General features: G+C 34.7%; 1 protein-coding gene across 3 annotated transcripts in view; it reads right to left on the bottom strand.

Annotated features, from left to right (window-relative positions):
- Nucleotides 1–26,722, bottom strand: part of RPS6KA6 (ribosomal protein S6 kinase A6) — a 152,392-nt gene that overhangs the window by 118,813 nt on the left and 6,857 nt on the right. For 2 of the 3 annotated variants that reach the window (XM_069464365.1, XM_069464366.1), the window contains exon 2: nucleotides 6,167–6,226. The exons of the other annotated variant lie outside the window; for it this stretch is intronic. In XM_069464365.1, coding sequence (XP_069320466.1) covers nucleotides 6,167–6,226 — 60 coding nt within the window. The remainder of the gene's footprint in view (nucleotides 1–6,166; nucleotides 6,227–26,722) is intronic. 3 annotated transcript variants of the gene reach the window in all.

The raw sequence follows: 26,722 nt of genomic DNA, 5'->3' as shown, positions 1-26,722 counted from the left end.
ATCTTGCTGATAGTTACTGGTCTGTTCAAGATTTCTATTTCTTCCTGATTCAGCCTTGAGAGGTTGTATGTTTCCAGGTATTTATCCATTTCCTCTAGTTTCTCTAGTTTGTGTGCATAAAGATATGTGTAGTACTCATGGATGTTATTTCGTATTTCTGATGTATCAGTTGTAATATCTCTTTTGTCACTTCTGAAGCTTATCTGAGTCCATTCTCTTCTATTTCTGGTTAATCTGTCTAGTGGTCTATTGATATTTTGATCTTTTCAAACCAATTTTTTGTTCCATCGGTAATTTGCATTATTTTTTGGTTTCCATTTCATTCAGTTCTACTCTGAGCTTTGTTATTTCTTTCCTTCTCCTAGCTTTGGGTTTGGTTTGTTCTTCTTTTTCTAGTTCTTTGAGATGTGATAGCTGGTTGATAATCTGTGATCTTTCTGTCTTTTTTTATTTCACAGTATTACGGGGGTACATTTTGGTTACATAAATGCTTTTGTACAATTTGAGTCAAAGTTATAAGTGTGCCCCATAACCCAGACAGTGTGCACTGTACCCATTAGGTGTGAATAATACTCATCCCCTCCTCCTTCCTCCCACCTGCTTGATTTCTGATGAGCTTTATTTCCATATGTGCGCATAAGTGTTATTTGATTAGTTCCAATTTAATAGTGAGTACATGCAGTGTTTGGAGACCATTCTTGCAGTCTTTCTGATATAAGCATTTAAGGCTGTAAATTTTCCTCTTAGTACTGTTTTTATTGCATCCTATATATTTTGGCAGCTGGCATCCCTTTTGTCATTCAAAGTATCCTTTGATCTCCCCCTTAATTTCATCATTGACCCAAGGATCATTCAGCAGCAGGTTGTTTAATTTCCATGACTTTGTATGGATTTGTTTCTCTTGGAATTGATTTCTAGTTTTATTCCACTGTGATCTGAGAAGATATATAGTATGATTTTGATTTTTCTGAATTTACTGAGACATGTTTTGTGGCCTAGGTTATGAGGAACTTTGGAAAATGTCCCATGTGCTGCTGAGAGGAATGTATATTCTGCAATTTTCAGATAGAGCAATCTATAAATGTCTACTAGGTCCATTTGTTCTAGAGTTTCATTTAAGTCCAGTATTTCCCTTTTTTGTATTTTCTGCTTCAATGATCTGTCCCGTTTTATTAGGTTATTAAGTGTGAGGTGTCTGATTTCCTTAAGTAATATGTTTGACAGTTAATACCTCTGGCATTTCACTTTGACATTTATTGTTCTATTTTTATTGTGAAGGTACATCCTCCGTCATTCAAACTCATGTTGTGGCTTGTGATTATCTTTCAAATTTTATTTCAGAGCAATGTTTGTGAAACCGTGGATAAGTCAAAAATTCGAGTTATTTTCTAATATGAGTTCCATTTTGGAACTAATGCAGCACAGACAGCTAGAAATACCAAATAAGTGTTTTAGAAGGATGTGGCTAATGAACACACAGTATGTCGATGATTTCAGAAGTTCCATTCTGGTGATTTTAACCTTGAAAATGAGCCATGTTGGTGACCTGAGACCACGGTGGATAATGGTGAACTGAAAGCTGTAGTGGAAGCAAATCCATATCAACCTATGCATGAATTAGCAGCAAGGCAGCAAGGTTCAACATTACTATTCCAACAACACTGGACCATTTGAAACAAATCAGCAAGGTAAAGACTCTGGATAGATGAGTTACCCATTAATTAAATGAGCATCAGAAGAGAAATCATCTCAAAGCTTGCCTTTCTTTGCTATCACAACATACAGGTGAACCATTTCTACCCCATTAGATTAGATCAAAAATGGATTTTTACATTAGATCAAAAATGGATTCTTTTTGACAACTGCAAGTGTTTGGCACAATGGCTGGATATAGATGAAGTGTCAAAACATAGTCCAAAATCAAATGTTCATCACGAAAAGCTAATGGTGTCTGTTTGGTGCTCCAGTGCTAGTACTATCCACTACAGCTTCATGAAACCTGGTCAATCAGTTACAGCAGATGTCTACTGCAACCAACTGGACAAAATGATGAGGATGCCTGTGATTAAGCAGCTGAGATTGGTCAACAGAGACAAGCCAATCTTCTTGCAAGGCAATGCCTGACCACATGTTGCACAAACAACACTGTCCAAATTAAAGCAGCTGGACTTGGAACCTCTGTCATCTACCATATTCACCAGACCTTATACCAACTGACTACCACATCTTGCAAGGAAAAATATTCAATTCTCAAAAAGCTGTGGAAAACACCTTTCAGGATTTCATCACCACTCACTCTCCAGGCTTCTTGGATTCTGGCATACATAAGCTATCATTAAGACGGCAAAACTATGTCAATAGTTAAGGCACATACTTTGATTAATTGTACTGCTTCTTGTTTAAGATATAATAAACTACACTTTTGATTCGATATCAGATATTTCATATTGAATGGCCTGATATCATTGGTGTGTTGAAGTCCCCAGCGATTATGATGCTACTGTTTATTTCTTTTCTTATCTCTAGTAGAATTTGCTTTATGAATCTGGGAGCTCCTGCGTTAGATACTATATATTTAGGATTGTTATGTCTTCTTTCTGAATTATATATATAAAATTATATAATGGCCATCTTTTACTTGTTTTGACATTATTGATTTAAATTCAATTTATCTGGTATGAGAACGGCTACACCAGATTGCTTTTGGTTTCAATTTGCATGAAATAATTATTTCCATCTATTTACCTTGAGTCTGTGTGTGTTCTTGTGAGTTACATGGGTTTCTTGGAGACAACACATACTTGGGAATGATTTTTGATATATTCAGTCAATGTCTTTTAATTGGAGCATTAAGGCCATTCACATTCACTGTTAGTACTGATATGTGGGGTACTCTTCTGTTCATCATGTTGAATGATATATTGCTGCTTTATTTCCCCTCTTGTGTTATTATAAGAGCTGTGAACCTTTTTATTTTGGTGTTTTTAAGTTTGCAGGTATCTATTATGCTCTTCCATATATAGTGCTCTTCTGAGCATTTCCTCTATGGCAGGTCTAGTAGTGACACATTCCCTTAGTGTTTGCTTTTCTGGAAAAGTCTTTATTTCTCCATCATTTATGAAACTTAGTTTTGCAGGATACAAAATTCTTAGCTGGCAGTTATTGTGTTCAAGAAAATGAAAAATGGGATAATCCCTTCTGGCTTGGAAGGTCTTTGCTGAGAATTCGTCTGTTAGCCTGATGGGCTTTTCTTTGTAGGTTACTTGTTGCTTTCATCTTGTAGCTCGTAGAATTTTCTCCTTCATTTTAACTTTGGGCAGGTTGTTGACTATGTGTCCTATTAGCTATGAATCTTAACTGGAGTTTGATAGCCAACTGCATGTAGATATCTGAATCTCTGGTGATATCAGGTCCATGGGGCATGGCCTGCTGGCCAGTGCATAAAACCAGGAAGCATGGCCTACCACAGAGCATGCAGATCTGCTGGAGAGTTGCCTGCCATGCAGTACGCAGGGTTGGGGGCCATGGCCTGCTGGCTGGAGCATATAACCAAGGATTATAGCCCACCGCACAGCACTGAATTCCACAGTGGCGTTGCCCACCAGTTGGCAGGCAGGGCTGTGGGGCTTGGCCTGCTGCATGGTATGTGGGTTTGCGGGGGCATGGACATTCACGTGTGTTCAGGTCCATAAAGGTGTAGAACATGGTGCAGCCATGCCCAGGGTCAGGAGGCTTGTTCCATTGTGGGACAGGGTGGGCCGCATGTGCTGGGCCACGTGGGCTGGCTGGGGAGCTCTCTCCTCACATAGGTTCCACTAGTACTGCCAATATGAGACCTCTCAAGTGGCATTGGTGCCCTTTCTGTTCATATTCCCTGGTAGGGAGGCACCTGGTTCCCAGTCATGGGCATGTGAGAGCATTTGCTCTCCCTACTCTTTCCCTAGACTGGCAAGGAGTGATAGGGGGCAGTTGTACTGAAGCCAATCACTGTGTATGCCAGGTGCTCCAGACCCACGAGCTCAGAGTGGCATCAACTGTGGCAACCCAGAAGCAGAGGCCAGCATATCCCTGCTGAGCCTGCTCTCTGATGCAACTTTACCTCACAGTCTCCAAGCAGTTCCCTGATGAGAACAGAGGCCCACAGAGGCGGGGGTGAGGGGAGCCTTGCAGCTTGAATCATAGTGTCTGCACAGGGAGGATGGGGCCCTGGAGTTCTCTCCTTTATCCCTTCCCCACATGTAGAGGTCTCTCCTAGGTATCTTCCAATATTGGTGAGTACATCTCCCCATCCCTGTCTCCTCATCTCTGAGTGTCTCCTGTTGCCTCTCTGATTATTCCAATGCTGTCTCCAAGAGGGTCTATCTGTAGCTGGGTATCTACTTGCAATTTCCAATCCTCTCCTTGAGAGTGGCATGTGCGGACTGCTTCTAGTCTGCCATCTTGTCCCCTGCACTCTGGTTGGTGTTTCTTATCAATCATATAGATTTACTAACACAAATTGAGTACTTACTTTAACCATCACACACCAAAAGTATATAGTTTTAAGTCCATATAACTCAGACCACAAACTCAATCAAATCCATGGAAGTGATTCTAGATCCCTTATTCTCCAAAACTTCAGGCTCCATCTTCTACCCCCCGAAGTTGACTGCATAAGGTAAATTAGCATCTAGCACTGTATATTTTTACTGTCTTTCCACTAAAAACTGTACTTCTTGACTCATCTATTGAAATTATATAGGTAAGTATTTAACAATCACCCTCTGTATACGTTTATGAGTTTACCTTGGCTAAACATATACATATACACACATGCATGCATGAACACACAATTTTTTCCTTTCTCTTGTGATATGGGGCATTGTGTTCCTTGTTAATTTATTAATGCTAAAATACAATAAGGCAGTCTTCTCCACTGCCCTTGTAGTTCTTTATACTCCTTATCTTTTATAATAAAACAAGCAACCTAAATATTACTATGCCTTTTAGTCCATATGATCTTTAGATAAAGTCTCTAGATGATTTTGATAGTGTATATATAATTATACTCAAAATTAAAATGTTATTTGTACTAAGTAAATTGCAAAAGCCAAAATAACAACAATGTATCTCTCATCTTGTCAATCAGAGCTGAGAGCTTTGCTACATGGTCACTATTTGCAGAAGTAGTTACATAGAACATTTCAAAGGGGTGTCTTGAACAAACCCAATTTAAATCCCTTTTGCTGATTTCTATCTGAGATAAATCCACTTATGAACAAGTTCCAAGGGCTGGGGGAGCCATCAGGTTGATTTTATCCACAACTAAACAGGAAAAGGAGAGTGTTCTCCTCATTTTCTATTTCTTTGGGTCTGCACGATATAGCTGACCTAATAGCTTGTTGATTCTGCTACTTTCTAGTTTTATCTCCTAGTATAAATCACAACCCCTCCAGGTTTCAGTAGACTAATCTATACAATGAAGGTATTATAAATATTATCTCTGAGGGACCTTCCAGCTTAAAAAAAATCTATAATTCTATGAAAATATCTATAGAAATAACAAGCATAAAATAACAACATATATGGAGAGAGTTACATTAGTCAGACCGTCCATAAAATTTTAAGAACACTCTTCTGTAAAAGTAGATCTTGTAAAATGAGAGTCTAGTATATAGACCTTGCATCGGATGGCCTAATAGCTAAGCAGTCTTTAAAATTCTTCCAAAATAATTTAGATATAATCCTTTCTGAAAGCCAGGAAATGGATTTTAAATGATTTCAAGTTATCATTATAGTCCAATATTTCCAAGTTAGATATCCTCTCTATTCTGAAGTTGGTGACAATCTTATTTAGTTTAATTCAGAGAATTCTATATTTAAGTAAATCAGTTACTCATATACTGACAATTGAAAATTACACCATTGCACTTAAAATGGGTGAACTTTATGGCATGTAAATTATATCTCAATAAAACTCTTTATTAAACATTATGTATCAGAATTTCTCACAGGAAAACTGTCCTATATTTTGAGCTATAGGTGATTTATTAGTAGTTGCATTTGCTTATTAAAAACTTGCCTGAATAAGTTTCTTTAACTGACAGGAACTTTTCTCCTTTACCTTCATTCTCTTTCCTTATATGCTAAAATGTGGCTTAATAAATAAATTAACATGAATACTTACATGGCAAGAATCTGCTTCTCCCTCTTCCATTGGCTCATCAACCATTTTAAGACCATTTACCTGAAAAACATTGTTTAAAAATTGAAATTTAGGAGTATTAAAACAGAGTAATAACAAAAAACAAACAAACAAAAAAAAAAACCTAGGCATTTCCCTCCACAATCTAATAAGACCCATACTTCCTGAAAAACAAACGGGCAAAGGATACATAGAAGGTACTTAGAAAAGGAATGCTATTAACATGGTTCCAAGATTGTCCTTGAGAAACCTTGATTTTTCAGAGCTTTATGTTTCATTTAATATTATTTAGAGCTCTGCAATGACAGATGACAATATAATAAGTGTATGATCTATGTACTTTTGTTAGGATTGTCCAACCAAATATTTATGACAGGAAAAAAAATGCCACAGATTCTACCATGTGGATACACTCAAAGCAAATTACAATGAGAAGAGTTTTATATAATTGGATTGCTGCGTATTACTCTCCTTTCATTTAGTTCAATTAAACTTTATGAGCTACTATACAGAATAAAGAATAAATTATGGGGGAGAGATATAAGTGGTCACAGAAACAAAAGTATTTCAACATACAAAGCTCATTAGGTAATATTATTCATTCTTCAATCTCTACTTCAAGAAAAAGTAAGTGTAGAAGACTTAGGCAGAGGGTCTACAAACTATTAATATAACCCATGGGCCAAATCTGGCCTGCTGCATGTTTCTGTATAAAATTTTACTGGAACACAGCCATACCCATTTGTTTCCATATTACTTATGGCTGTTTTCCACTATAACAGCAGAGTTGAGCAGTTGTGACAGAGACCTGGAAAGCCTAAAATATTTACTATATTTGGCTCTTTACAGAAAAAGTCCACCAATCACTGATCTAAGATGTTTCAAGGACTTTTACCACTGCTCATCTGTAAATTTATAAAGCAAATTAAATAGATCATTTTTTGACAGTCAAAATGGAATAAGCCTGTTAAGCCTCTCTCTTCCTGATTATAAACTAAAACTCCTAGGTAGAATACAAAAAGAAACTACCCAAGGACTCTGCAAACTGAACAATACCTAGTGTATTAGGGAGGGAAATAAAAATTTGAAAAATAACTCTGATGCATTCCTAGAGTTTATTTTCCACCTTTATCTGCTGAATTTTACCTTAGGGAAAAATGATTCATAGAACTCCACAGTAGACATGAACAAAAATTCTAAGAGAAATCCTACTTTCTGTATAAGGACCAGCAAAATATGCACTTTTGAGCCTGGGATCATAAAGAGAACACAAGTTTTCTTCTGTGTCCCCAACTTTCTCTTTTTCAACTCCCAGTCTTACTGCAAAGCAAGCTCCGATCAAGAGAAAAACCTATCTTTCTGGCCAGAGGAAGCAGGGAAACACGACCCTCTGATAACTGTGAGGGTGATACTTGTTTACTTTTTTCGCTCTTTTCTTCACTTCATTTAAAGGGCAGCTCCAATAGTGTAAAGCTATGTGACAGTACGAAAGGCTAAGACTCTGAGAGAAACTCATGTTTCTGGCCAGAGGAAAAGAATAAAGGGCCCTACAGGAACCAAAGAAAGTGGAAGAAATCACAGAGGATAGAACAGGAGAGAATACTTCTGTGTATGAACCAATACAAGTCCTGGTTTCAACAAGAAACCACATGTGTGCAGGAAAGAACTAAAGAAGCATAACAAAATCTTTGAGAATTGAACTACAATATCAACTATTGCTCAAGTCTCAGACTAATCACTGAATTAGCACACATACTGCATGGCACACACAGAGTGCTGACTCAAACACTCTGAAAACCGAATTAACATTGGAACCACTACCCAGAGAGGGTGAGACAGGACTTGGAAGTCTGAACCTAACCGGGAAGATTGCCTGCTGAAACAAAAGACAAACAAACAAACAAAGTATCGACAGGTATCAATTCCAGGATGGCTCCAATGTTGAAATATCTGGCAAAGACTTTAAAGCAGTTATTATAACTATGATAACTATGTTCTTTTGAATAAATATAAACACACCTTAATCAAATAATTAAAAGGTTTCAGCAGAGAAATAGAAACTATAAAAATGAATCCAATTTAAATAATTATAGAAATAGTTATCAACCCTTTATCAGATGTGTAGCATGTGAAAATTTTCTCCCATTCTGTAGGTTGTCTGTTTGCTCTTGTGACAGTTTCTTTGGCTGTACAGAAGCTTTTTAATTTGATCAGGTCCCATTTATTTATTTTTCCTGTTGGTGTGATTGCCTTTGGGATCTTCTTCATAAATTCTTTGCCTAGGCCAATGTCTATAAGAGTTTTTCCAACATTTTCTTCTAGAATTCTAATAGTTTCACGCCTTAGGTTTAAGTCTGATAAAGGGCTGATAACTAGAACCTATTCAGAACTCAGGAAAATCAGCAAGAAACAAAATCAAACAACCCTATCAAGTGGGCAAAGGACATGAACACAAACTTTTCAAAAGAAGACAGAATAATGTCCAACAAACATATGAAAAAATGCTCAACATCTCTAATCATCAGGAAAGTGCAAATCAAAACCACAATGAGATATCACTTATCTCCAGTGAGAATGGCCTTTATCAAAAAGTCCCAAAACAACAAGCATGGATGTGGGGAGATAAGAACACTCATACACTGCCGGTGGGACTGCAAACTAGTGCAACCTCTGTGGAAAGCAATATGGAGATACCTCAAAGAGATACAAGTAGATCTACCATTTGATCCAGCAATCCCATTACTGGGAATCTACCTAAAAGAACAAAAGACATTGTATAAAAAAGACATATGCACTCGAGTGTTTATAGCAGCACAATTCACAATTGCAAAGATATGGAAACAACCCAAGTGCCCATCAATACATGAGTGGATTAATAAAATATGGTATATGTATACCACAGAGTACTATTCAGCTATAAGAAACAATGGTGATATAGCACCTCTTGTATTTTCCTGGATAGAGCTGGAACCCATTCTACTAAGTGAAGTATCCCAAGAACGGAAAAATAAGCACCACGTGTACTCACCATCAAATTGGTTTTAACTAATCAACACCTAAGTGCACATATAGTAATAACATTCATCGGGTGTTGGGCAGATGGGAGGGGGGAGAAGGGGAGGGGTATATACATACATAATGAGTGCGATGAACACCAACTGGGGGATGGACATGCTTGAAGCTCTGACTCGGGATGGGGAGGAGGACCAAGGGCAATATATGTAACCTAAACATCTGTAACCCCATAATATGCTAAAATAGAAAAATAATAATAATTATGACAAAGGCCCACAAGACATAAAAAAATAAAAATAAAAAAATTATAGAACTAAAAATCATAATGTCTGAAAATTTTTAAAAATACTAGATAGGTTGTTCAATAATCATACCTCATAGGTACAGTGTACATTATTTGGGTCATGGGCATACTTATAACTTTGACTCAAGCAGTACAAAGGCAATCCATGTAACCAAAACATTTGTACCCCTGTAACAGACTGAAGTTCAAAATTGAGACAGCAGAGAAAACAGTAAACTCGAAAATAAATCAATAAAAATCATCCAATAGGAAGAAGAGAGTGAAAATGTTTAAAAACAAATGAACAAAGACTCAGGGACATGTAGAACAGTATCAGAAGGTCTGAAATCCATGTCATTATTTTCCCATTAAAAATAGAGACTAGTACAGAAATAAATTAAAGAAATAAAAGCAATTCCATTCATATGAAATGATTAGACAAAGAAATGTATAGAGACAGAAAGTAGTTTAGTGGTTGCTTAGGTCTAGGGTATGGAGAGATGGAAATAATAGTTAAAGGGTACAATGTTCCTTTTTGATGTGATGAAAAATTCTAAAATTGACTGTGGTGATGGTTGCACATATTTGTGAATATAATAAAAACATTAGACTGTACATTTTAAATAAGTAGATTATATGGTATGTGAATTATATCTCAATGAAGCTGATTTTTACAAAAGAAATAATGACTGAAATTTTCCCAGATTTGGAAATTTACAGTTTCAAGAAGCTCAATGAATCCCAAATAGAATAAAATTAAAGAAAGCCACCCCTAGACAAATCTTAAACTACTCTGAACCAAAAGAAAAATGGGGAAAAATTCTTAAAAGAAATGAAAGAAAACAACACATTACATAAATGGGAATGTCAGACTGAACAACTGCAGATTTCTCATAAGAAATCATGGAGGCCAGAAAATAGGAACATCTACCTGAGATAAATGGAAACTTATGTTAATACACAACTCTGTACATGAATGTTTATAGTAGCTTTATTCATAATTGTTATAAATTGGAAACAATCCAAATGTCCTTCAACTGGTGAGTAGATAAACAATAGAATATTACTCATCAATAAAAAGAAAAACTATTGGTACTTGTAACAGCATGGATGAATCTTAAATATTATATGACTCTATGTACAAGTCACGCTGAGAAAAGGCAAAAATATAGGGAAAGAGTTCAGATCATTTATTTCCAGGAGTAAGGGGTGGAAGAAGGGGAAAACCACTCAGAAATCAAAAAGAATAATCTACTGACACATTCAACAACATGGATGAATCCCAAAGGCATTCCAGTAAAGAAACTAAATATAAAAGGCTAAATACTGTAGGATTCCATTTATATGACATTCTGAAAAAGGCAAGATTATAAGGGATGGAGGAGAGATTAGTGGTTGCCAGGGGTTAGGGTTAGGGGTAGGGGTTGACTACAAAGAGGCATCACATGGGAATTACATGTGTGTTGGGGGGCTGTAACTATTCTTTGTCGTGATTGTGGTGGTGGTTACACAAGTCTATGTATAACCTCAGAACCATACTTGATAAAAAGTGAATTTTATCATATGAAAAATGTTTTCACATGGTAGAAATACTCACTGGGTGCCTGTCAGGTGGCGGTCAGAGGGGTCAGGGGGTAAACCCACAGCTAATGGAAACGGGACACACTGCATGGGGGAAGGACACGCTTGTAGCCCTAGCTTGAACGCGGCAAATGCATTTCATGTAACCAAAATGTCTGTACCCCCATAATATCCTGAATTTAAAAAAATGTCTTCTAATCCAAAAAAAGAAAAATGTTAAATCAATTTGTTAAACAGTAAATTATTCAGCATTATTTATTCAACTAGCATCTTTCTTCTAAACAAACAAAAAAAAATGGAAACCACATAGTTACCAATGATGTCTCTTTTGCTAATATATCCACCAGTCCTTATCTTAATCACTTTGCAGTATATCACAGATGACCACTCTCCTATTTGAGTTTTTAGTTCCTGTGATATCACACTCTCATTTTCTCTAACTCCGATTTCTTTTTCTGTTATTTTTCAATATCCTTGGCACACTGTAACTCCCCAGGAAATGTACTCACCTTCTCATCTCACTCCACATTCTTTACCCAGGCAGCTAATTTATTGACATGACTCACTTTTACTCAGAGACTACTGTTCTGAGCTCCTGATCCATGTATCCAACTGCCCACTTGACATTCCTACTTGTTAATCTCACATCTCTCAAAAGTAATTAGAACAAAAAGGAATTAGTGATCCCCCTAAATCTGTTCTTCCTCCAGGGTTTCCCATTTCAATAAATGGCATCACCATCTACCATCTTACCTCAACAGAACAAAGCAGGATTAAAAAAAAAAAAAAACTGTGACAGATTCATCATAAAAATAGAGAAAGAAGAATAGCAAAACAGTCCAGAAACCAATATTAAGACAGAATCCTGATAATTAAAAGTTTACTATAAAATGACTCTTAGAATTATCCACAGAAAAAGGATTATGCATTAGAAAGGGATTCAAAAGGATTATCCATAGAAAAAGAAAAATACTGCTTTCCTCTGTTACCTTAGTTACTGGTTACTTCCTATTCATACTATCTTATGACTAATTTATCATGAAGCTGTGGGTCTGAAAGAACTAGAAATAAAATGAATCTGAATGAGTCAAAAGGATCACTCTAGCCTTAAAATTATTTCAGTCACCAGAAATGGCCTTTAAAAACAGAGCACTGCATTACTCCCACTTCATTTACCAGGTACCAGGTTTTAATATAAGAACAATATAAGAATATTTATTCCCATGGAGGACCATAGCATTCACTGATACTTACTAAAATTTAAATCATTTTTATCTATGTGAAAAAAATATTTTCTGAATTCTCTAGGACAATAAACCTTTATTTCAAAAATAAAACTTATAATTTGAAAAGATAAGCGAACAAGCTACTTCCCCCAATTAAGTGCCAAATGTGGAGGAAATAATTTTTTACAGAGGATTCTGGAAATTTATCAACAATAATAAATGTAGTAATAATTTACTCAGATATTTCAAAGCCCAAGTGAACAAACTCTCATAACATAGCCTAGTGAAGAATAATTTAAATATTTTCATTTTATCAGAAAAGACTTAAATCATGTTCAAGTATGTTGGACAGATTGAAATACCAAAATGAATCTCAGGAAATCACATGGGTCACTTCAAATCTATTGTTTTCTTACTACTATTAAGAAAAGCAGCTCACCGACGAAAACTGAACTGAGAAAGAAAAAAAAAATATTTTCCCTTTCTGATCCTTGGAATTCAAGGTGGTATGGGAAAGTGAATGTACAAATACATATAGTTTTGTAAAAAGGCTTATTGTTATCTGGTCATAATTTTAAGATACATACACCTGTCCCTAAGTGTTAAACAAAGGAGTAATTTAACAGCACTCGTGGCTTGGTGCTGAAAGATATACTGAAAAAGAAAGTAGAGAGATACACAAATAAGGAAAAGCTAGGTAGAAAGTAATAAGAAATATGGGTAAATGATTAACAAAACATACATAAGACACCAGTTTCCACAACAAATTAAATAGTATATAAATTTTCCAGCAGTCTCCAGGATCCCCAAAATCTACCTACTAAAAAAAAACCACTAGTACCTAACATTAAAAGTATATTTAAAAGGTGATATTCTAAAGAAAATTTATCTCTCAAATAAGCTTCATGTTTACGTTAGTCACTGACAGCTTTTGTAAAGAAGATCCCTTCAATTCATTTTTATATTTTATTTAAATAACTTAGAGGTGGGTCTACATCTACTTGCAATAAAGGTTTATGTACATATATTGAACTAAGCCTGTAACAAAATAAAACAAAGAAACCTACCAGTTGATCAATGTGGTGAACACTCTAAGATGGGCCCCCATGATCTTCATCTCTTGGTGTTCATGAACTTGTATAATCCCCATCCCCTTGAGTCTGAAAAAGACCTGCCACTGGATTCCAACAGAAAATGGCAAAGGTGATGGGATTTTACATATATGATTACATTATTTCATATAAAACTCTACAGACTCTCCTTGCTGACTTAAGTAAGTGGTCATGTTGAGGAAGCCCACATAACAAGAGACTGTAACCATCTTCTAGGAGCTACAGGCAGCCTCTAGGAGCTGAGAGAAGCCTCCACTCAATACACATCAAGAAGCCAGGGACCTCAGTCCTACAATCACAAGGAAAGGAATTCTGGCAAGAAGCTGAGGGAGTTTAAAATTAGATTTTTTCTAAGTCAAGCCTCCATGTAAGAATGAAAGATAGCTGAAAACCTTGATTACAGCTTTGTGGGACTCTAAGCAGAGGACCTAGTTGAACCATGCACTGATTACAGTTTTTTGGTGCCCTGAGCAGAGGATCTAGTTGAACCATGCTCAGATTCCTCACCAACGGAAACTGTGAGATAATAAATGTGTTTTGGTTAAAGCTGCTAAATTTATGGTAATTTGTTTTGCAGCAATAAATAATACAATCAATATTATTGGACTATAATGCCTGTGATTTAAAATGCTCCCTATAACAGACGTTCTAGAGACAAATTTTATAGTTTAATACTTTTAAAATATATCTTTACTTTTTAAACTCATGTCTTTGCTCTTATTTGGTAGGCATGAAACTGTAGATCGGTGACCTAGGAAAAATAGTCAAGTAGAGCCAAATTTTTATAAAACAAAAGATTTGGCCAATAAGGCCACCTAATTAATTTTGGTTTTAATAAACTTAAGACTGAACAATTATATTTTTGCCTTTTAATCCTGTTTTCTGAAAAAAAATTAATCATTAACTCAATAAGCATAGTGTAGAGAACACAATTTCATATTCCTTTAACAATCGGGGATATTTCAGTATCTTAAGAGCTATCCCTCTGAATGTGAATTATCAATGGTGCAACTTTGTTGCTATTAAAGATGCAGAAGATGAAATAAAAGTCCAATGTATACTAAAACCAGAATACCCTAGAATTTACTTTTTCAAAATAATTCCACCATAGGAAAGGATGTGGAGATAATAAAGCCTTTGTGCACTGTTGGTGACCATGTAAAATGTTATAGCTGCTATGAAAAAAACAGTACAGCAGTCCTCAAAAAATTTAACATAGAATTACCATATGACCCAGCAAATCCATTTCTAGTTACAGAATCAAAAATTGAAAGCAGGGTTTCAAAGAGGTATTTGTACACCCATGTTCACAGCACCATTATTCACAACAGCCAAAAAGTGGAAGCAATCCAAATATCTAACAACAGATGAATAAACAAAATATGGTATATGCATACAATGGATTACTCAACCTTAAAAAGGAAGGAAATTCTGACATATGCTACAACACAAATGAACCCTGAAGACATTATGCTAAGTAAAATATGCCAGTGTCAAAAAGACAATACTGTATGACTCCACTTACACGAGGTACCGAGAGTAGTCAAATTCATAGAGCCAGAAAGAATAGTGCAGAAAGTAGAATGGTGGTCGCTAGGGATGGGGTCGAAAGGAGAATAGAAAGCTTTGCTTTAATGTGTCAAGAATTCCAGTTTTGCAAGATGAAAAGAGTTCTGGAGATTGGTTACACAATAATCTAAATGATGTTCAATACTTTTGAACTGTATACTTAACAATGGTTAAGATGGCAAATTTTATGTCATATATTATACAACAATTAAATTTCTAATGATAAAAAATAACATTTCACCGTATCAGGTAGATTTTTTGTCATGTGCACCTAGATTTAAAGCTCCTTGAGGACAGTTTTATTCACAAGACAGGCATAATATATCATGAGAAAAGCAATGCTTCAGTGTCAAGCAGGCCTAGATTCAAATTCTAAAGCTCTACTTTTACTGCCTTGGAAAAGTTTATTAAACTTTCTAAGTCTCAATTTCTTCAACTGTAAAATAAGCAACCTAGAGTTTTTGTCAGGATTAATATGATGTTCCTAAAACAGCTGGCATAGTGTCTGACATGTGCTCAATAAATGCCTGATGTGTGAAAGTTTTTATGCCAAAAAGCCAGAATACATAAAAAAGGCATATCAAACATTTTAGTTAATAATTCACCAAAGGTGAATAATGCTATCTGTATACAAAATAACATATCCATGAATCAAAACTTACTAATTATCACAATGCTATTAACTTAATAATTTTAGTTGTGATATGTCATAGTATTGTGGGAAGATCACTTTTAAAATAATAAAATCATTTTTTGGTCAACTTGAAAGAATCTCCCAAATCAACCCATAAATGTATACACAAACTCATGGATATACTCCTTGCTTTAAGAACCACAAACTGGTGAGAAGTGAAAAAGTATCTGTATATATTTTTACTACAGTACACTCTATCAATTCACCAACAGTCTTTTAGCAAGGAATTTCCAAAATAAGGTTGGGTTGGTTGGTGGGTTGGTTGGTTTTTTGCATTCCCTAGGAAGGTTTTAATTTGTACCCTGACTTTAAAACTACGAAATATTTTCAAAGGTTTATATTAGCAGTTACAGCCATTTCATTAGTAAACTTTTATCTTTTTAATCTTTTAGATTGAATTCTATAGTCAACACATTGCTTATGGGAAATTTCATAACACCTACAGTATTCATTTACAATGATTTACTATGATCTTTTCTGGCTTTCTAAATATACCAATATTCCTATAGTTTGTACCTCAACATATCATTCCTTTGAAACATACTCACCTAACCACAGTCACCGCTTCAGGGAAGATTTAAGAAAGGGCAATTCAGTTTCAAATCAATCTGAAAGAGTTGTCTTTTAAAGAGAGTCTCAGGATGGAATAAGAATATACAGCCTCTAAGCTATTTCTTTAGTCAGGTATTCAAAAGCTGTTATGAGGCTCTGCTATAAAACTAGTTAGTTGATAAAACACATCCATATTAGAATTAAGGCATAAAAACAGTCCAAAGTTAAATATGCATATTTGGAGTATTTATCATTTTGGGTTATCTGTGCTTTTGAACATCAACTCATCTTTACCAAGATTCAAGGGCATACATTCCCTTTTTCCTTCCACCTTACTCTACACAGACTTTTATCAGTGAATATTGTCTTACTTGTTTAGTATCCGTTACACCTCTCTATCACACTGTAAGCTCCCTGAGGAAAGAGATCACATCTTATTACTTTTTGTTACCCCCAGTACCTAGTATATTATCTGGAACACAATAGAACCTGAAAAATTATCTGCAGAATGGAATGACTGAATCTGGAACCTGAATGAATTTAATTTATAAAATAACTTCAATAATAAGTAATTATCATTTTCCCTGGGTTTAATTAGGTTTCTTAATTGAAATGTTTACAAGCAACACTGAAAGCTAATTTCATAATGTATTTAGATTAAGTCATTTTGCTTATCATTTCTGTCTCTTAAATTTAAATTCTAACAGCTAGAAGAATTTAACGCTTTCAAAATCATTTTAAAAATACATAGCTTGGATTAGTCATAAATTTTTTTCAAGAAACAGTATCTTATAATTTCTTCAAGCTTCATATCTTGCATAGAAATTACAGTCAACCCTCATTATCCGTGGGGGATAGGCTCCATGACCCCTCATGTATACCAAAGTTCACAGATGCTTAAGTCTCTTATATAAAATGACATAGTATTTGCACATCACCTATGTAGATCCTCCTATATACTTTAAATCATTTCTAGATAACTAATAGCTAATACAATGTGCATGCTATATAATTATACTATATTATACAATATTGTTTAGGAAATAATGACAAGGAAAAAAGTGTACATGTTCTGTACAGATGCAACCATCTACTTTTTGTTCTGAATATTTTCGATTCATGGTTGGTTGACTCCATAGATGCAGAACCCATGGATATGGAAGGCTGACTGCAATTCAAAGGGTTATATATTTTTTTCAGAGTTAGATTCCTAACCCTAAATTTTGTCAGCATGATTAGTACAAACTTAGCTTCAGAAGCCACATTCTGAAGTCATTTGTTTAAACTACAGCCCAATGGGCCAAATTTGACTCTCATTTTTGTATGGCCCACGAACAAAGAATTTTTTTTTCTTTTTACATTTTAAAAGGCTTGTTAAAAAGAAAAAGGAAGAAGAATAACATGTGACAGAGGTTATATATGGCTCACAAACTCTAACATATTTACTATCTGGTTCTTTATTTTAAAAGTTTACCATTCCCTGGATTTAACTATGCAATTTTTAAGTAATTATAACCATAAACTTAAAAAATGCACAAAAACAGCACCAAGTTGGCCTAGAAATGAACGAATGAACTAAAATTATCTACTTTATGTGATTATAATTGTCACAGCACACACAACATATTGCTTTACCCAGAATACATGCATAATTTCATAAAACTCTACCTGTATTTTTAACTTACTTTTACTCCAGTGTCCCTGTACCTTTGTAAATTAAGAAAAATGGCCAGTAAAAAGTATTCATGTTTTTCAATGCATTTTGAATACTAATAAGATAATCAGACCTTTATTGGCAGAAACTTGCAAATACAGCTCCCTGAAGACAGGAAGAAGAGCACATTAGGTTTTAGAAGCTATTAATCCTAATAAGAGACTAATGGGTAAGAATATTTAGTTCACTTTTTGGAACTGGCATAATATAGCCAAATCACATTCAATATTTTACTTGTATCATAAAGTCAAGCACACCACTTCGAAAGAATGCAGAATTTAAGAATATAAAAACTAAAATAATGGTGACAACAGTTACATTTCTCTCAAATTAAAAAAAGATGACCCTTAAGTTACAATATTTACCCAATGTGATAAGTTTCCGAAACACTACCCCAATTCAAGCATCATTCTCTATCTTCAGAGATGCATTTATTTCTACAAAAATGGCCATGCCATGGTCCCCTTAATAATATATCTGCAACATTGCATCCAATAGTTTAAATAAAAGGGCAAAATTCAGCCCTATGTTATCTAATCAATCTTATGTTTCCCAGGAACTGCTTACATGCATCTGTTAAAATGGGTCACATAAGCTATTGCTCATCTTGCTATCCAGGTTCCAAACAACTTCATTATGAAAATAATGAGAATAAATTCAATTTCAAAATTATACTGCTATTGCTACAATTGCCATAATTTCAGCATATACCTCAGCAAGTTTGAGGTGAAATATACCAAATCAAACATCACTGAATTGAGAACTATCACTAGCAACTTGAAGGGGGACTTGCTAACCTAGAAAACCAACCTCTAGAAATCTCATAATTTCGACATCAATGCAGCGAGTCCAAGGTAATAAAAGACCCAAACCCAAAAGCAATTCATTAGTAAAAATAAGTTCCCTTCCTCATGTGCAAAAATGATTGTAGAGGAATACTTAATAAAAGCAAGAGGGATATATGCTCAAATGTAATAATCCCCTCTAACTGCCATAATCTAATGCCAGGAGTAAGGGGTGCTAATGTAAGGCAAGAATAAGGTAAAAACTGAATTGCCATTATGTACTGAGGCTCCACTTTCTTGATAGCTTATTTGAGTAGGAAGAAATCAGTTATTAATATTTTAAAAAACACAAAAGGGTGGGAAGGATCTTCAGTGAATCTGTGAGCAATGTCACAGGAGTACAGAATTAAAACATTAACACCCCGAAAATATTTTTATTAATAAAAAGCTTTCTATAAGCCTAAATTTGTAGGTATTTGTGACATAATATATTGTTCTTCTGTTCAGACATTTCTTTGTGATTATGGAAGAATGGATAGATACGCAGTTAATTGTTTTTCAGTTGCCAAGGCAGAAACCTGGAGCAATAGCCAAATGAATCCTATCTAGTAATTAACAGTACATCTTACACACAGTAGACATTTAATAATAATTTGGTGAATGAGTACATGTAAAATAATATTTAGAACCAATTAAAACCAACCCAAGTATCATTATGCTTTTTAAAAAAAAGGACTAGTAGTTGTACTACTACTAGGTGACTACTGAATTGAACTAAGCATATCAATATTATACACACATTAGAAGGTATTTGTGGAATATCTGAGTTTTTAAAACTTTGATTCAACGACAGAAAAGGAGCTTCCCTGGTTTCTGTTTGGGCAAGAATTTGTGTACTATGCTTAGCTGAAAATTAGAGCTAATGACTTTAATAGTTTTGAATAGCTCCAACATGCTCCCAATGCCAAGGCACTGGCCATCTGGCCAGTCTCATATGGGCTACAACATATGCATTTGGAAAGTTTACTTTCAAAAAATACATGTTTTATACATGGTATAGATGAATGCACATATATACACAACCTGTGTACATACATGGCATTCTTCAATAGTAATTTTTCTCACTGTAGTAACCTCTTAGAAATATGAGGTCCACATAATTTCAATGAAATACTACCTTGAGGATACGAAATAAGTTTAAAAAATTGTCCACTGAGTTATTTATCAGGGTAAAATAAGTATTTTTGTACGATACCTAAATCTTTACTTTTTGAAAAGAACAATAACTTTATTATTCATGTCAAACATTATATACAAAGTACAATTGTTTTACTTCTCAAAATACTCATAAACACATTAATTTCCATTTTATATATGAAGAAACTGAAAAATTAATAATACCTAAAAAAAACACACAGCAAGCTAGTGACAGAAAACCTATATTTGTCCTAGTGAGTCACAGTTCCTAAATATCTTACATCATATTACTTTTCTTTCTTTTTTCGTCACTTCAGGAAAATGGAGAGAAAAGAAAAAAAGAATTTGAAAATAATAAAATGGGTTTCTATGGAGGGAAAGGCCAAAAGTGGACAGCTACTACACAATTATTAGCTTGAGGTCAAATCCTACCTGATACGTGTTTTTTATATTCTGTTGATAAACATTTGCTGTCAAAAGGCTGACTAGAGAAAATCAGGACTCAACAGATTACAGAAAACAGAAGCTCAGTAAATATAGAAAATAGAGGCTCAGTGAATGTAGCACCATCCTCTTGAGGAATAAATAAGAAAAAATACAACAGCCTTACTAAAGCTAATCAAGGAAGAATGCAACGTTTCAAAATTCAAGCCACATGGAGAATCAAATGGTCAAAAAGAAGAAATGTGTATTTGCGAATAAAATGCCTTTAACAAGAAGAAATACTAATACATATTTATGTAGGATGCTTAAGATCATCATGCAATTATTGATTTTTTTAAATTTGGAAATCTGTTAATCTTCAACAACTCAGATTACAGATGTGATACATTTAAAAGTAATGATAACTAACATTTACTAAGTGATTACAATGGAAAAGACACCCTTCAAAGTGCTTTACACATACTATGTTCTACTGTTATCCCCATTTTACAGATAAGAGCAACCAAGTAACGTACAGAGAAGTAACTTTCTCAAAGTTACACAGTAAATAAATGGAGGAGCCAGGATTTAAACTCAGGCATTCTAGCTCCAAAATACCTGCTCTTAACCTCTATGCTGTTCTGAGTTTCTAAAGAATCTGAGATGGCTAACCAATTGTTTAAAAATAACAGCCAACTTAATTAGCACAATATTCTCAATACAAACCCAACCTACATTATTCTAGTAATTCCTCTTTCACACAGGAAGGCATGAGGCCCCTAGTATCATTAAGGCTTAAAAAAGGTAGTTAAATACACAGAACTAATGTCATTCTCCTCTCAAGAGCAAAAGGAATGTATAGTTTTTGTCAATCTATGACAAAGACACCTGTACCCGAATGTTTATAGCAGCACAATTCACAATCGCAAAGATGTGGAAACAACCCAAAGGCCCATCAATTCATGATTGGATTAGTAAATTATGGTATATGTATACCATGGAGTATTACTCAGCTATAATAAATAACAGTGATACGACATCTCTTTGGTTCTCCTGGAGAGAGCTGGAACCCATTATATTAAGTGAAGTATCCCAAGAATGGAAAAACAAGCATCACATGTACTCACCAGAAAATTGGTTTCCCTGATCATCACCTAAATACACATCTGGGAATGATACCAATCGGATATCAGACTGAGGTGGGGGGTGAGGGGAGGAGATGGGTGTATGCCTACATGATGAGTGCATTGCGCACCATCTGGGGAATGGTTACGCTTGAAGGTGCTGACTGGGGGGGGTGCGAGGAGGGGATGGGTATATACCTACATGATGAGTGCAATGCGCACTGTCTGGGGAATGGACTCGCCTGGAGCTCTGACTTGGGGGGATGGGCGGTACATGGGCAACGTATGTAACCTGAACTTTTGTACCCCACATAATAAGCTGAAATAAAAAGTAAAATAAAATAAAATAAAATAAAAAGGAAACTTAATAAACACCATTTCTATTTTAAAGATCAAAAAAAAAAAATAAAAAAATAAAATTTAAATGAAAGGACAAAGGGTGGTGAAGGACTAGACAATTCCTGAAGAACAAGTTGGGAGACTTGCTATATCTGATGTCAAGATTACTACAAATCTACAGCTGCCTATTTTGTATTTTGTGACCTATGGAATGACTGCCCAGGCATTTACAATATATATAAAGCTATAAAAAAAATAACAAAAACAAGTCTATGTTAATCATGATTAACAAAGCCCCAACATTCCAGGCTCCCATTTTCTTGGCAAATAAATAGTTTCTAGAATATGAGCTGAACTTTAGTTTTGTAGCTTTCATGTCTAGTACTAAACAACTAACAGGCCACCAGCTACTGCATAATAAATAAACCGTTTGGGGTAATGTAGGGAAGGAGATATGCGGAAAAGTATCACTGCAACATGAGAAAGTTCGCATAAAAGATTACAGCACCATTAGGTTTCCTCATCTTTAAAAGGGGCTAAAAAGAGCCACTTAATATTTTCAAAATTAATGACTAAAAATAAAATATACCATAGAAATTATTTTGTCTTTTAATAAAGAATGTTTCATTAAACCCTATACAGAAAGAACCTCAAGATTTTTTTTTCTCTTTTTTTTTATTTCATCTTATTATGGGGGATACAGCCTATCCCCCCGAGTCAAAGCTCCAGGCGTGTCCGTTCCCCAGACAGTGCGCATTGCACTCATCATGTAGGTATTAAAACCATATACCTATGCTCAGTAAGTGTACTTCTGAGGCTCTATAAGTCTAATTCATTAAAATTATTAGGAAAACCACACATACATGACAACACGATTTTTGATGCAGTGCAAAGGCAATTCAATGGAGAACATGTAAGTCTTTTCAACAAATGGTGCCAGAACTGGACATCCATATGTAATAAAGTAGATCTCAACACACACTTCCCACCACATAGAAAAAACAACTAGAAATGGATTCAAGGCCTAAATTAAGGTATGCAACTAAAAAACTTCTAGAAGAAAACACAGGAGAAAATTTTTGTAACCTTGGATTAAGCAGATTTCTTAGATACAGCACCAAAAGCATGATTCATAAAATTAAAAAAAATTGATAAGCTGGACTTCATTAAGATGAAAAACCTCTACTCTTTGTTAAGGAAATAGAAAACACAAACCAGAGAATGAGACAAAATATTTGTAAATCAATACCTGATAAAGGACTTGTCCAGAATAAAGAACTCTCAAAGCTCAATAATAAGAAAACAGCCCAATTTAAAGAACAGCAAAATATTTGAAAAGACAACTCACCAGAGAAAACATACGTACATGAAAAAATGCTCAGCAACATTTGTCATTAGAGAAATATAGGCTCAAATCACAATTAGATACCACTACACACCCATTAGAATGGCTAAATATTTTAAAAAACTTTAATCTGGCAATACCAAGTGCTAGCAAGTATTCAAAGAAATTGGGACTCTTATACAGCAACCCCACTCATAAGTATTTACCCAACATAAATGAAAAGTTATGTTCAAGCTAAAATCTGCACATAAATGTGTATAATGGCTTTATTCGTAATCAACACATGCTGGTAATTACCCAAATGTCCTTCAACTGATTAACAGATAAACCAACTATGGTACATTCACACAAATAGGATATTCACAGCAATAAAATAAAAACTACTGTTATATACAACATTATAAGGACTGAATCAAATCAAATTAATATTGTTTATAGATATGAAGTTGCTAAATGATCTTGTCTTTTCTGAGAATATATATTGACTTCCCTTCAGAAGTTCTGCAAGTATTCATTTATTCTTACAAAATTGCTCTACATATGATAAACACAAATGTTTTATGATTGGGCCAGAAGGTATACTCTTCTCCATTTGTAAAATATATTATAAAATAAATACAAATTATTTCTATGTATGTTCCATCATTCTAGTATATATCTACATAATTAATGTATGGTTTTCTGTATATGCCCATATAAGTTTGAAACGGAATTATTTCTGACCACATTTATTTGTCATTGCAGCTGCTCCAGGTGAACAATCATGAACACAATGGATTTTTATCAAATCAGACCTAATGGCTTATCCATATTGCTTAGTTCAGAATTATGACTATTCTCAATTAGTACAATTTCTTTATCATATACCCCCAATCCTTTTCATGATGCTGTATTTAAGAAAAAAATAAAAGTAATATGAAACTTGATATTCAGTCCACATTACCCATCATATGAAGTTTTTATCCTTCATTTTCTAAAGTTTTGTCTGCTCTGATCCTCTGAGAAGTTTAATAAACCCATAAACTCACCTTTCATACAGCTTATGTTTTTAGGAGCATTCATGTTCCATTTTTGCCTACTTATATCTTAATGACAAATTTCAACTATATAGTTGAAAATAGTAAAAATATTTTATGTAATCATTTCCCAAGAATACTCAGTAAGGAAGTGCAAATAAATTTTAAGTTCTGCTTTTTTGAAAGAAAAAAAAGCAAATTTCCCCTAAAATTTCCTCAGATTTTAGAAACTGATCTTAAACTTTGTTGTTGCATTTTTCTCAAAATTTAGTTGAGCACATTTGTGTGGTCTATTTCTGGGTTCTCTATTCTGTTCCATTGGTCTATGTGTCTATCGTTTCAACAATACCATGCAGTCTTAATTACAGCTACATAGTAAAGCTTAATATCCAGTAGAGCAATTCCTTTTATTTTATTCTTCTTTTAAAAAATTGTTTTAGAGCTTCTAGGTCCTGTGCTTTTACACATAAATTTCATTATACAATAAGCTTGTCTATGTCTACAAAAAACAAAAACAAAAAACATGGTTGCTGGGATTTTGTTGACCTTTATTTATATCAGTAGACATGTCTGGCTATTGAATCAGTGATGTGATTGCTGATCTGATATGACTGTCAACAACTTGTCTATATTCTGTCCTTACTTTCAATATTGTCCTTATCAGGGAGATAGCAACGTATAGAGGAAAAAGCATGAATTTAATATAATCTAGGTTCAAATTCCAGATACAGCTCCCACTGATTTGCACGTATCTTTCCCATCTGTTAAAAAAGAGACACTATCTTACCAAGCTGTTTTTGAAGAGTGAATAAAACTGAATGAGGTAATCTATGTGAACCATCTAGTAGCATCTGGTTCATCATACATGTTCAATAAATGCCACATCTCTTTCTCCCTTAAGTTTAAATACATTTATTAAATGAAATGGATTCCAATGTCTTTTCAGATAAAATATTTACCTTGGGGCTCCAGCTCCATCCAGGATAATACAAGAGGTACTAATTCCTCATTTTTTATGGCTTAGTAGTACTCCATGGTGTACATATGCCACATTTTATGAATCCACTTATGTATGATGGGTGAAGTATGACAAGAATGGAAAAACAAACACCACATGTACTCACCATTAAATTGGTACTAATCAATCAATACTTATATGTACATATGGAAGTAACATTCATTGGGGATCAGGTGAGGAGTGGGTAGGAGGCAATGGGTAAATTTACACCTAATGGGTACTATGCGTCTGTCTGGGGGATGGGCATGCTTGTAGCTTTGATTCAGGTGGTGCAAATGCAATTTATGTGACCAAAGTGTTTGTACTCCCGTAATATTCTGAAAAATTTTTTAAAAGTATATTGGGTGTTAAAATTGCTACATTTCCTCTTAAAATTTGTCCTCAACCACTTTATAAGAAAAGCAGAGGAGTCATACAGTAATAATTATCAGTAGCCTTTGAGAATTGTTTTAGAGATGTAATGTGATATATGTTATTAAAAACAGAGTCGCTATCCCCTTACTTAGCTAGTATTACAATAAGGTACACAGTACAAAAGTACGCTTAACCTCCTAATTATTATATATGGCTAAACTATATCCAAATCAGCTAGGACACTAAAATTTTGGTTTTACTCTAATGAAAAAAATCCTCAAAACTAAACAGTAAGAGAATGCAAGACAGCTCAAACACACTCTTTTGAGGGTCTCATCTTAAAACAATAACAGAATGAAACACACAGAAAATTTATTGTAGAGCTCATTGCTAGCTTAGGAACTGATATGCTTTTTCATTGATCTTGTTGAATAACAAGAACTATATGGCTATTTCTTTTTACTTTGGCCTACAGCTATTCTTTAACCTGGCTGTACATCATAATCATCTGGGGAATGATGCCCGGACTGCCCTTCTCCAGATCAGTTAAATGTGAATCTCTGTGAGTGGAGCACTGGCATGGATAATTTTTTAAAACTCCAAGGTAAATCTAATATACACCAGAATTAAGAACAACCAGCCCAGAGAAACTCAAGACCAAATTTACAATTCAACTATATTTTAAACATATAGTAGACTCTTAGAGCCTGTTTACCTGTTTCTTATTTCATCCTTCACCCACTGTCCACCCTTTCCATACATCTTTACTCTATGTTTTCTCTTACCCTGAATATCAATAGTTTGTTACTGGATTGTATTTCCCGTAAACTATCTCCAATACTTTGTGAAATGAAGCAAGGCATAAGTAACATACATGTACTCTGTCTCCCTCTCCTCTCCCTCCCCCTCCCTGCCTGCCTCCCTCCCTCTCTCTCTCTCTCCCCCTCTCTCTCTCTGTCTCCACCCCCCGCACCCCCCCCCCCACACACACAGCAGTACCTGCTTTAAATGTACAAATAACAGGTTAAAAGCTAGCAGTAAAATCAGTTATGCAGAATGCCTCCAGGGCAATTCAGAAAACATCTCCATTATCTTCAAAAGCCAGATTAAGCTTAGCTCTAAATCTCTCTCACCAAAAACCAAGCAAACAAACAAAAACAAAAGAAAATACACAACGAAAAAAAACTATCA

The sequence above is a fragment of the Eulemur rufifrons genome, chromosome 30 (genome assembly GCF_041146395.1).
Source record: "Eulemur rufifrons isolate Redbay chromosome 30, OSU_ERuf_1, whole genome shotgun sequence".
NCBI lineage: Eukaryota > Metazoa > Chordata > Mammalia > Primates > Lemuridae > Eulemur > Eulemur rufifrons.
The sequence above is the reverse complement of the archived record's forward strand: the minus strand, read 5'-3'. Positions and strand labels throughout refer to the sequence as shown.